Genomic DNA, 13326 nt, shown 5'->3' on the forward strand with positions numbered 1-13326 from the left:
GCTGATCAGTTTGTCTATTTAGACGTTTTACAACCTGGTTAAAAGCTACCGGACTATCTTGGAACAGCCTGCAGCTTTAAATGGCTATCTGCAAATAAACCTGTTTGGTAATCAGTCAGTTCCAAAAGTGTCTGGAGTGACTGGTTAATCATCTGAAATTATGTGAGTGTAAGGTGGAAATAAGAACATAAGAATTAGGAGCAGGGGTAGGCCATACGTCCCCTCGAGCCTGCTCTGCCATTCAATAAGATCATGGCTGATCTTTGACCTCAACTCCACTTTCCCGCCCTTGCTTGTAAAGATACTTTATCCTAAATTACTTTGTGCACAAGTCCTCACTGCAGTGTATCGGAAGTTCAGGCTTGCTTATGGGGGCTTTTGTGTTTGGCTTAAGAAAATGTATCTAGAGGAGCCAAACCATTACACTAATCATTGGTGGAGGAGGACAAAATTAATGGAGTATGATAGGCATTACAGTGGCCTTACCTCAGATTATTCATGCAAAGAATCCCCCCAAATCACATACACATTTCACATTTAAATTAAACTGAAGTATTAAAAATCTGTAAGGCAATGAGGGTAACTGGTGAATTGGGAGTCCCTGTAAATCAGATGCAGCTTTGAAAACCTTGCAAGGCTGGTTGGCTTGTAAGTGACAGACAGGTTCACATCCTGCAAGTCTTCTGAAAATTCCTCAGTCTATTAATTTGGAAAAGTGTTTTCTTCCACAGCCATGTCATATCCCTGGTGGAGAGGACGGGTGGATGATCTCACAGGCTTCTAGCAAAGCTATTCTGAAACTGGCCAACAAGCAGAGCATGCGAGTGACCTGAGAAATTACAAGTCTTCAATTTTTGTTCCCTATGGGAATTCCTGTGATCTCTACTTGGTGCCTCCACTGTGAAATGGCCGATTGAAAACTCAGCATGCAGGGAACTGCTAGTGTGAATCTGGGTCCCACCACTTGATGTGTTGGGACTCCCAATTCACCAGCTACCCTACCCTCGTTACTGTACAAGTTTTTATTACTTCAGTATAATTTAAATGCGAAATGTGTACCTGATTTCAGAAACGATCAGGATTTTAATGTTTTTCAGTAGATTTTTTTTAGCATATCCTTCACAATACAAATGCGACCGTTTTATTGGAGTTGCCACATGGTTCTAAATGTTGTCTGGATAGAGCTCCCTGGTGGCTAAATGGGGTTGTCTCCTGGCCTTTGCTGTTTTCATCCAGGAGGACAGCCAAATGGCTTCGGCATGGGAGGGGAGTTCAACAAGTGTCCCAGCAATCAACTGATATTCAGTGGCCATGTTAAGAAGTGTGTGTGTGTGTGTGTAAATGTCAAGGAAGGCCAGGATCAGGTTTGATTGTGATACCCTGCATGGTTGAATTGCCTGCCAACAGTCCCCATTTGGGCTCACACACGAAGAATGACCACTTGAGTGAGGTAATAAAGGGCATATTACAGCCTTCAGGAAAAGAAGGGGGGAAAATAGGGATTGAGCAGGAAATGTTACAGAAAGAGCACAGTGTTTATTTACACGCTGTCTTTCGATCATGGGTTTTATGGGTTCAGAGTTGCTAGTTACCTGGGAGTTGACAATTTGGTCAAAAGCCCTTTTCAGTGGTCCAAAGAGTTAAGATCGCTTGTCCATTCTTTATCCCCATTTGTGTTGCCACTGAAGCAGGTACGCTATGCAAAATGTCTGCTCCTAGGCTATCTATCACCGGCAATTCTAAAGCTTTAACGATAGAAAGAAAGGAGGACTGAAGTATCAGTAAGTGTGCAGGAATCTCTCTTTGTAACATTTAGGATCGTGTAGCAATTCAGTAGAATATACTTGACCTTTAGAGATGAACCATTTTGCCTAAAAGTCAGGCCTATTAAATCTCACTCACTTGGGTCTAAAAATGTTATCTAGTTTGATGTATCTCACTCTTACAAACAACCGTGTCCGTTTAACTGAGTTTGTGATCTGTCTAACTTTCCAATAAATCTTGACAGTTCCATATAAATCCTAAAGACAAACCATTTCTTAGACTTTTCCCTCATTACCATCTCTTTAATCTATGTGTGTTTTAGGTGGCTGCAATCTACCGAGACCCAAGTGTTGGAAATCTCATCAACATTGTTGTTGTGAAGTTAATTGTGATTCACAATGAACAGGTAAGTCCAAATCTTTGTTAAAGCCTCTCTCAATTAGTGATAGTTATCTTTGTATTGGTGTATTCTGGATTAAATAAAGATCAGTATAAGGAGATACCCACTCTTAAATGAGGACGATTTTTTCTATTTGTTATAAATATACTTTCAATTTTTAAAAATCTTTATTCCCAGGATGTGGCTGATGCTGGTGATGGCCATTTATTGCCCATCCCTAGTTGCCCTGAGAAGGTGGTGGTCGGCCTGTTCCTTGAACTGCTGTAGTTCTTGTGGTGATGGTGCTGCCATGATGGTGTTGGGTAGGGAATTCCAGGATACCGACCCAGCGATGGTACCCTTACACGTTTCTGAGCCATCATACTCAGCACATTCATCCATCTATCTACTATTATAAAAACAGTATGATAACGCACATTCCCTGTTTGTCACATCTCACTTCCTGCGACAGGCTTTAGTGTCACACCTTTTGACTCATTCACTTTGGCATCCCAGTTTTTGATTTGTTTACACTATGTGTCACACTCAAATGTCATGTTCAGCAAATGGCAACTCAGTAGCAAAGAAGTGCAACCAAAATCTACCAATAAGGCAAAGCAGAATCTAAACCAATCAAATCCATCAAAACAAATTGAAATAATTTCTGCCACAACAAATCAGAACTCAGTAACTGCAAACCTGAACAAAATCGACCAATAAAAGAGAAACTGAACCAAACCAATCAAATCACTCAAAATACTTTTGGCAACCATTATCTTCTGATATTTTTCTCTTAGACTGCCAACTACGCAGAGGTTAAAAAGGTACAATATATCATGTAACTAATGTAAAAAGATTTTTTTTTAAATTGCAAAAGTTATTTTAACTTGTCCATAAAACAGCCCAACTCCTTTAGGAAATGCATCTATTAAGATTTGACCCCTGAAGCCTAACCTCTGTCAAAGGCTTGGGGCTTGAGTTTCTGGCCCACTCCAAACTGACATGCAACGCTCCTGGCCCACTCTGACTCCTTCTAGTCTACCCTGATCCCAACCTGTTCTTTGCTGTCAGACCTGCCTCCCACTTATAGTTCTGACCCATTTTTAGTTCATGCTGTTGATAATTTCTGAGATTTTGTCCCAAATTAAAAAAAATATGGAATCAAATTCTGATATCTTTTCAGGTAAATGTTTCACAAAGACAAAATCGAGTTACATTCAGCTTGGAGCTACTTATACTTTCAGATCAAAAATATTCCATAAAGTACAAAAGCAAGGAAATTATGCTAAACCTTTATACATCACTGGTTAGGCCTCAACTGGAGTATTGTGTCCAATTGAGGGCACCACACTTTATGAAGGATTTCAAGGCATCGGAGTGGGTGCCAGAGATTTGCCAGAATGATACCAGGGATGAGAGATTTCAGTTATGTGGAGAGACTAGAGAAGCTTGGATTTTTCTCCTTAGAACAGAGAAGGTTAAGGGGAGATTTAATTGAGGTGTTCAAAATTATGAGGGATTTTCCTCATAACCAACAGTAATACTCACAGATGGTCCAGATTGCAACTGATAGTAATAGGTGTAACACCCTGAGATCCTACCTGTAACTATTAGTAATTTTATAACCCACCGATATTCATTATTTAAAAAGGGTAGTAGGCAGAAGGCTGGAAATTATAGACCAGTTAGCCTAACATCTGTGGTGGGTAAAATTTTGGAGTCTATTATTAAGGAGACAGTAGCGGAACATTTGGATAAACATAATTTAAGAGGACAAAGTCAGCATGGCTTTACGAAGGGGAAGTCATGTCTGACAAATTTGCTTGAGTTCTTTGAGGATATAACGTACAGAGTGGATAAAGGGGAACCAGTGGATGTAGTGTATTTAGACTTCCAGAAGGCATTCGACAAGGTGCCACATAAAAGATTATTGCTCAAGATAAAGAATCACTGGATTGGGGGTAATATTCTGGCATGGGTGGAGGATTGGTTATCTAACAGGAAGCAGAGAGTTGGGATAAATGGTACATTCTTGGACTGGCAACCAGTGGCCAGTGGTGTTCCGCAGGGGTCGGTGCTGGGACCCCAACTCTTTACAATCTATATTAACGATTTGGAGGAGGGGACCAAGTGTAATATATCAAAGTTTGCAGATGATACAAAGATGGGAGGGAAAGTAGAGAGTGAGGAGGACATAAAAAACCTACAAGGGGATATAGACAGGCTGGGTGAGTGGGCGGAGATTTGGCAGATGCAATACAGTGTTGGAAAATGTGAGGTTATGCACTTTGGCAGGAAAAATCGGAGAGCAAGTTATTATCTCAATGGCGAGAAACTGGAAAGTACTGCAGTACAAAGGGATCTGGGGGTCCTAGTGCAAGAAAATCAAAAGGTTAGTATGCAGGTGCAGCAGGTGATCAAGAAGGCCAACGGAATGTTGGCTTTTATTGCTAGGGGGATAGAATATAAAAACAGGGAGGTATTGCTGCAGTTATATAAGGTATTAGTGAGACCGCACCTGGAATACTGCATACAGTTTTGGTGTCCATACTTAAGAAAAGACATACTTGCTCTCGAGGCAGTACAAAGAAGGTTCACTCGGTTAATCCCGGGGATGAGGGGGCGGACATATGAGGAGAGGTTGAGTAGATTGGGACTCTACTCATTGGAGTTCAGAAGAATGAGAGGCGATCTTATTGAAACATATAAGATTGTGAAGGGGCTTGATCGGGTGGATGCGGTAAGGATGTTCCCAAGGATGGGTGAAACTAGAACGAGGGGGCATAATCTTAGAATAAGGGGCTGCTCTTTCAAAACTGAGATGAGGAGAAACTTCTTCACTCAGAGGGTGGTAGGTCTGTGGAATTTGCTGCCCCAGGAAGCTGTGGAAGCTACATCATTAAATAAATTTAAAACAGAAATAGACAGTTTCCTAGAAGTAAAGGGAATTAGGGGTTACGGGGAGCGGGCAGGAAATTGGACATGATTTTAGATTTGAGGTTAGGACCAGATCAGCCATGATCTTATTGAATGGCGGAGCAGGCTCGAGGGGCCGATTGGCCTACTCCTGCTCCTATTTCTTATGTTCTTATGTTCTTATTCTGTAATTAAAGCCAGAATTCCCCTGCACTGCACAAGGTACGATCAGGCTCCCAAGCTGATGGCACTTTTAACAGACCCCATCTCTCTCCCTGTCTCCTTGTACTCTGGTTTGAACTCAGGTTCTGTGAGAAGGTGCCAACTCTGAACTGGGAGCCTCAGTCCGCTGTCACTCTCTTCCCCCTGGCCCACGCTCCAATCCCTCGTCCACCCCCAATCCCTGTTCACCCTCAGCCCCGAACTTCTCCCCGCTCCGTCCCTCTCTCTCTCTCCGTCCCCCCGCCCAGATTAGATATAATGTGAGTTAGATATTGGGTGAAGTAGAGTAGGCCTGGTAATTTTGGTCTCCTGCGGTCTAATAGTGTTGAATTGTGTGGTGCTTTTGTACTGTGGACCCATCCCCACTGGGAACTGACTGCAGTCTATCCAAACTCATTTTGCTTATAGGAAAGAAGACAGAAGCTTTCATTGCAACAGTCTAGGCTAGGGTTGCCAACTCTGGTTGGACGTATTCCCGAAAGTTTCATCACATGACATCTCACCTCTAACAACCCCGTCCAATCAAACAACCTTTTTTTCCCCAACCCCAATATTTTTTATTACTAACAAACGCAAGTGTTCATATAAAATGAAAACAAAACCCAATTTATTTTCATGCCACTATGATTTTGCTCCTTGGTTGCTTGGAGTAGTGTCCAGGAGATTAGCCTGGGCTTGATGCACACCTCGGTCCTGGAGGCGAATGCACAGTTTGCTGGACAACTGTGCCCGCCTTGACTATTAAGAAAGTGATTTTTTTTTTTGTTCCGGTGTTGATATTGTGCGTGTACTGTGAACACAGTTGTGTGTAATTACTGAAGCAGATTCTTTTTAAAGTACATTAAAGCTTTTTTTTTTGAAAGCTGAAATTTGACGGAACTTGTTGCGGGTGTTACTTAAATGTTTTGAAATATCACTCACCTGGCTTGAAATAAAATGGAAAAGATGTGGTATAAAAAGAAGTGTTGCAATGAAGGTTGCTTTCAGAGGCATTTTGAACGGTGTAACTGTTACAGAGGCCACTATGAACATTGTATGTAATGTCGGTGATTATCGTACTGTCTGTGTTCTAGCACCGCTTGGTTATAATCTGGTGTACTTTGTCATCCCCTTGTAACCATAGAAAAGCTCAGAATGAGCCAGTCAGAGAATGTTGTGAATTGAAGTATAGCCTATGCCACACTGCCTGTGAAGAAAAGTAGAGAAACAGCTGGGATATACCAGTCAGCAGTAACCCAGAACAAAATAGTGGAAGAAATAATATATTTTTTTTAAAATTCTGACTATTTTAATTTGACTGACCCAATGCTAGTCATCCAGGCTATAGTCTCTCCTGATTTAGAAAAGTTACAGCACGGAAGGAGGCCATTCAGCCCATCGAGTCCACGCCAGCTCTATGCAAGAGCAATCCAGCTAGTCTCGTTCCCCCGCCCTATCCGCGTAGCCCTGCAAATTTTTTCCTTTCAAGTACTTATCGTGGGAGAACCTTCACCACATGGACTGCAGTGGTTCAAGAAGGCAGCTCACCGCCACCTTCTTAAGGGCAATTAGGGATGGACAATAAATGCTGGCCTCTCCAGCGACGCCCACATCTCATGAACGAATAAAAAAAACTTATCCAGTTCCCTTTTGAAGGCCATGATTGAATTTGCCTCCACCTTCCCATCGGGCAGTGCATTCCAGATCCTAACCACTCGCTGTGTAAAATAATTTTTCCTCATGTCACCTTTGGTTCTTTTGCCAATCACCTTAAATTTACGCCCTCTGGTTCTTGAACGTTCCGCCAATGGGAACAGTTTCTCCCTATCTACTCTGTCTAGACCTTTCATGATTTTGAATACCTCTATCAAATCCCCTCTCAACTTTCTCTGTTCCAAGGAGAACAACTCCAGCTTCTCCAGTCTATCCACGTAACTAAAGTCCCTCATCCCTGGAATCATTCTAGTATATCTCTTCTGCACCCTCTCTAAGGCCTTCACATCTTTCCTAAAGTGCGGTGCCCAGAACTGGACACAATACTCCAGTTGTGGCCGAACCAATGTTTTATAAAGGTTCATCATGACTTCCATACTTTTGTACTCTATGCTTCTATTTATAAAGCCCAGGATCCTGTCTGCTTTTTCAACCTGCCCTGCCACCTTCAATGATTTGTGCACATTTACCCCCAGATCTCTCTGTTCCTGTACCCCTTTTAGAGTTGTGCCCTCTAGTTTATATTGCCTCTCCTCATTCTTCCTACAAATGTATCACTTCACATTTTTTTGAGTTAAATTTCATCTGCCACGTGTCCGCCCATGCCACCAGCCTGTCCATATCCTCTTGAAGTCTATCACTATCCTCCTCACTGTTTACTACCCTTTCTAGTTTTGTGTCATCTGCAAATTTTGAAATTGTGCCCTGTACACCCAAGTCCAAGTCATTAATATATATCAAGAAAAGCAGCGGTCCCAGCACCGACCCATGGAGGTAATCAGCACCACTGTATACCTCCCTCCAGTCCAAAAAACAACAGTTCACTATTACTCTCTGTTTCCTGTCACTTAGCCAATTCTGTATCCATGTTGCTACTGCCCCCTTTATTCCTTGGGCCGCAATCTTGATGATAAGCCTACCATACGGCACTTTATCAAACACCTTTTGAAAGTCTATATACACCACATCAACAGCATTACCCTCACCTACCCTCACTATTACCTCATCAAAAAAATTCTATCAGGTTAGTTAAACACAATTTGCCTGTAACAAATTCGTGCTGGCTTTCCCTAATCAATCCACACTCGTCCAAGTGACTGTTAATTATGTCCCGGATTATCGTTTCTAAAAGTTTCCTCACCATTGAGGTTAAACTGACCAGCCTGTAGTTGCTGGATTTATCCTTACACCCTTTTTTGAACGAGGGTGTAACATTTGCAATTCTCCAGTCCTCTGGCACCACCCTCGTATCCACGGATGTTTGGAAGATTAAGGCCAGTACCTCGGAATTTCCACCCTTATTTCCCTCAGCAACCTAGGATGCATCCCATCCGGATCGGGTGACTTATCTACTTTAAGTACAGCTAGCCTTTCTAGTACCTCCTCTTTATCAATTTTTAGCTCATCCAGTATCTTAATTATATCTTCCTTTACTGAAACTCTGGTAGCATCTTCTTCCTTGGTAAAGACAGATGCAAGGTACTCATTTAGTACCTCGGCCATCCCCGCTACCTCCATGAGTAGATCTCCTTTATGGTCCCTAATTGGCCCCACCCTTCCTCTCACTACCTGTTTTCTGTTTACATACCTGTCGAAGACTTTTGAATTCCCTTTTATGTTGGTTGCCAGTCTATTCTCATACTCTCTCTTTACCCCTCTTATTTCCTTTTTCACTTCCCCTCTGAACTTTCTATATTCTGCCTGGTTCTTACTTGTGTTATCAACCTGACATCTGTCATACGGCCTTTTTTCCGTTTCATCTTACTCACTATCTCTCTTGTCATCCAGGGAGCTCTTGCTTTAGTTGCCCTACCTTTCTGCCTCATGGGAATGTGCCTAGAATTTTCAATGAAGCTTTCTTATAGCTGACCTTGGAGGCTATTTTGGGGTAAGGAAGGAGTGGAAGGTAGAGAGAGAACAATGCACCGCAGTAAGTCACATGGTAGGCAAATTAATACCTTGAAAACAAGCGGTGGCCTAAATATCAGCACTGATAAGACTCCACAGATGCTATCACACAGGGAAAAAGTACGGCTAAGGTAACGGAGCAAAGAATGAGTCCGTACCGGGGAAACGCAATCATAGTTACATTTTAGAACCCAGCCCAAGGCTTGTTGACAGTAGTCAGAAAAATATGCTTGGCTACAAGGTTATTATAAATTGCTTATTGCTTAACTTTTAACATGCCAGGACAAGGGAGTTCCCTTTCCTTGCAGTCTCCTCTCATCTGCACATCTCCTGAGGGAACGGATTCCTTTTTTTACTGAGAAATCCAGGTGAAGGGCCAGAGCCCACAATGTGGGACACCACCAAAGTTAAAAAGAGTAAAAGAAAAGATGTGGTAAATCAGGAAGAAGTGGTTAGATGATGTCCAGCTTTTTTTTGAACGATTGAAGATTGTAGGACAGAAAAACTGTTGGAATTATGGAGTTTTGTAGTGTTGAGGTTCTGGGAAAGGATGAGCTGGTGTAGGAGAAAGTTCAGTGAGTCTCAATTTCAACATAGTTGGATGAAAGGGGAGGAAGGGTATATGTGGAGTTTGGGAGGGACACAATTTAGGGGAACACTGACCATATTGATAAAATAAAGACCACCATGGTTGGCGATAAAGGTTAACCTTATTGGGATATGCTTTCTACAGCCACCAGTCACCTGTAGGTGCCTTACCCAAGTGCCCATTTCTGTTACATGAGCCTTGGCATTGAGTATTGGCAGGCTGTTTGACCACAAGGGGGCATCATAGCCAAGCCCAATTCGATCCTCAAAAGCCGGTCTGCACACTTTCAGCAGCTCGGTGTATCGCGATCAGCATCGGGAACCCTGCCCCAATTTTCCTCCCTCCCAATCCAGTGACACTAAGGCCAATTGGAGTTCCCACATCCACAAACTGTCACCTGTGGAGTAATTTTCTGAAGCTCATGGGTGAAGCTGAGTTCCTAATATTCTATTTCATTTATTGCACTCCAGTTTCCTCACTCATTCATCCAAGGTTTAGACTTTCGGATTTTAGCAGTGTGGTGTTTTTATCCAATTCATTGAGACGATTATTACAAGTCACTTAACTCCGCATAGTTTCTGTTTAAGTTTAGACACTGGCTTGCAGCTGCATACCAGCGGATACTCTCCGAAGATTATCACTGGCAGCGGTAGCATGGAATGGACGATGGGCCTCAGGAAATTGGACTGAGAAGCCGGGTCTCTGCCCCGTATGTGCCCAGGGAGAGTGTAAGGCAGACGGACGGAGCTCTTGCCACAGCGTTAAATTCTGCCCTAGAATAAGCCCCTGCTCAATTTCCCATAATTTTAGCTGGTGATGTGTTGCAAGTTGGTCTCGCTCATATTAAGCGGCCATAGCAGGTTCTGTGCTGACAGGAAGGCAGCGTTTAAAGGGACACTGTTGGTTTTGAATTGCCGAATATTCAAACTGCTATTTAAGGGTAATGTTAGGATACTAATTACTTTGGCAGCTTTTTGAAGGTTTTGGGACAAGTCTCCAGGTGGGAGAATTTTCAGTTGCCACAATGATAACTTAGAATATGGGCATTCCAATAGGAATCTTGTTACTTGGAGGAAGAAGAAAAGAAAGGAGAGAGGGAGGTCAGACAAGTGAGATTACTCTTGATGTGGATCATCTGCACCTGCTGATGCACACAGACCTCTTCAGCCATGCTACTGGGCACTATACATATCTGTTGATCTGCATGAAAGCCCAAGGCCTCTATAGCAGCAGTACGAGCATTCGTGAGAGATAGTCCAACTAGGCTTAAGAGCTCCATGGTTAACTTCAGTGACCAGAGGCCATCGTGCACAGATGCAGCTAGTACCCTTCCCTCACTTACCTTCAGACAGAGCAAGGACGTTTGGCACATCCTCAAATGATTATGTAAAACTGTGATGCTCAATTAGCATCCTTTTACTTTCAGATCCTGTGAGGTCCAAATCCAAAGGCTCAGCAGCTGAGGAAAGATGTGAGCTGCCTCTCTGGCCAGCAAGTTCCTCCTCTGCGCTTTCTATCACCTCCTGTAACTCACTGTCTAAATCCACTGAGGTAGATGTACCTGTGTAGGTATTCACAGTGGAAAGAGGGCATGATGCGAGGTGCTGTGAAATGCTGGAAATGCTGTCTTATGGTAAGACACTGCTCCCTGTAGCACCCCTGCAGAAAGCCAAGAGCAAGATATGTTATGAAGCTGCCTTCATGACACCACTTGAAATGTTCATCGTATGAAAATAGAATGGGGTAAAGTTTGTCTTCACCACATGGCCAGTAATCTGATGGAGTGGATCCCTCGCCCAGTGTAGAACCCGCCCCCTATTCAATCCATGAAATGAAAATCAGACAGGTTCCACAATGAGTGGGCGACCCACTCCACCAGATTACTGCCAATATGGTGAAGACGAAAATTTACCCCAATGTGTCACACGAACGAGTTGGATGAGAAGGCGCTGAGGAGAGATTTTCTGCCTTCATTCTTTTCCCTGGCCTCTGGTCTAATGATCTTCAAATGCATTCAAGGTTTGATGTAATGTGGCCCTCTTCCAGTGCCAATGAGTGAAGTCGGAGGCCTCCCTCCAGCTCCTTCTCACCCTACTCACTCACTCACAGACAGCCTCGTATACATACACTCGAGCACAATTCTGTATGACACTATCTATTTTCATCTGATGCATATTTGAACTGGTGTCATGCAGCCCGCATTCTAACACGTGTTGTTCTTCATGTTCTGTCGGTGAGCATTCTTCCATTAAGACACCCGGATCTGCAAGCAGCAAAAGAGAACTGAGAGGTTAGAAATGTCAGGAGCACATATAGTGAGATCCAAGCAGCTACGTCTCGTGGGTGTGATTACATGTACTTGCATCATGTGGCAAGATTCAGATGGATAGATTTTTGGGGCGAAGCTCTTTAACAATTTGACCCAGGTGAGAGTTACAGGTATTAATTGAAGTTGCAAAGTGTGCCCTCATTCAGAATGGACATGCATGGCAAGCATTTAGTGGAAGGTAAGATAGTGTGAGAAGGAAGGGCACATTTTGTGACATGGTGACTTAGCCCACTTACTTAGAATAAGGTACTTAGCCTATTTAGTAAAGTCTCATTTGCAGCCCCATCCTCTTGGTGATCCCATTGATGTGTAGTGTCACCTCCTCTCACGTGCTCTGCACAGCTCGCTTATATGGATGGTGCCTTTGGTTATTTGACAGCGTCACGCTTCCCCCAAAAGCACCTTGACAAACGTCGCCATAAATACCGTGCTGCCCTGCCAGGCCTCTGCTCCATTTTCCTGATTCATTTATTACAACCTAGAAAACTAACAACACCTTCAGAAAAGCTGACACAGTCCCCTGAAAGCTGACCTTGGATGACCTTGATTACAAACCTGTGACATGAGAAAATAAGTAGTTACATAGATTTTGTAGCATAAGCTGTAGTATTGGAGTAAAAAAAAATGTAAGACCATCCATGTACCTAACAGTTACTGCCCCACATCCAAACCGCCCCCCGCCATCGCCCTAGTTCACATATCAATCCCTTCCCTCTCCCCTTTACTCCAACTATTTACCCCCTTCTCTACTCCCTTTACTTCCATTCATTTAACTCCTTCAATCTCCTCTCGGTCCTGCTCCTGCCTGAGTGCTGCCACTAATTGATCTGACTACTCAAGTCCAGTTTCTAATGGACTGGATCCGAAGGAAATCCAGCCACTGAATACCCTGAGTGGAAACTCCTGTTCTCACAAAAATTCCCACCTGCCGCATGCAGCAGCCGGAATCCCTTCCATTAGAAGCGGGAGTGGTATTGAGGACAGAAGGGCCCAGCCCAGACCAGCCCATCAGCAGCCTTTACTTTCCTCTGTCAGCAACTGAGTTGCAGTGGGAATGAGGGTAGAGGGGTCTGGTCCAGTTCAGTCTATTAACAGCCTGACTTGAGTAGTAGTGGGACTGAAGAGAGAGGGGCCCTGTCCAGTCTGGTCCATCAATAGCCTGACTTGAGTAGTAGTGGGACTGAAGAGAGAGGGGCCCTGTCCAGTCTGGTCCATCAATAGCCTGACTTGAGTAGGAGCGAGACATAAGGAGAGGGGCCCGATTCCCACTGATTTTTGTCAGAAAATGCTGACACCCTGGCCCCGATATTAGAGTGGAGGCGGGGTGACAGCGGTGGGGGGGTGAATGGGCGCGGGTAACCCGACCAATAAAAAATGTCCGTTTCCCACACAATCGCGATTCAATTGGTACCACTTAACGTGGCTTCCGGGTTTGTCTTCCGAAAACTGTGCAGCGGGCGGACTTTGCACCCACATCACAGGCTGTCAGCTGGAGGAGCTCTATTTCAAGGGGCAGTCCTCCAATGG

The 13326-nt window shown here is 43.7% G+C and overlaps 1 protein-coding gene across 1 annotated transcript in view; it reads left to right on the forward strand.

Moving 5' to 3' along the window:
- The window catches only part of LOC137334837 (A disintegrin and metalloproteinase with thrombospondin motifs 20-like), a 423984-nt gene that overhangs the window by 123242 nt on the left and 287416 nt on the right, over positions 1-13326 (forward strand). Inside the window, exon 5 of the mRNA XM_067999860.1 lies at positions 2087-2170. Within this exon, the coding sequence (XP_067855961.1) occupies positions 2087-2170 (84 nt within the window). The remainder of the gene's footprint in view (positions 1-2086; positions 2171-13326) is intronic.

This window comes from Heptranchias perlo, chromosome 18 (genome assembly GCF_035084215.1).
Source record: "Heptranchias perlo isolate sHepPer1 chromosome 18, sHepPer1.hap1, whole genome shotgun sequence".
Taxonomy (NCBI): Eukaryota; Metazoa; Chordata; class Chondrichthyes; order Hexanchiformes; family Hexanchidae; genus Heptranchias; species Heptranchias perlo.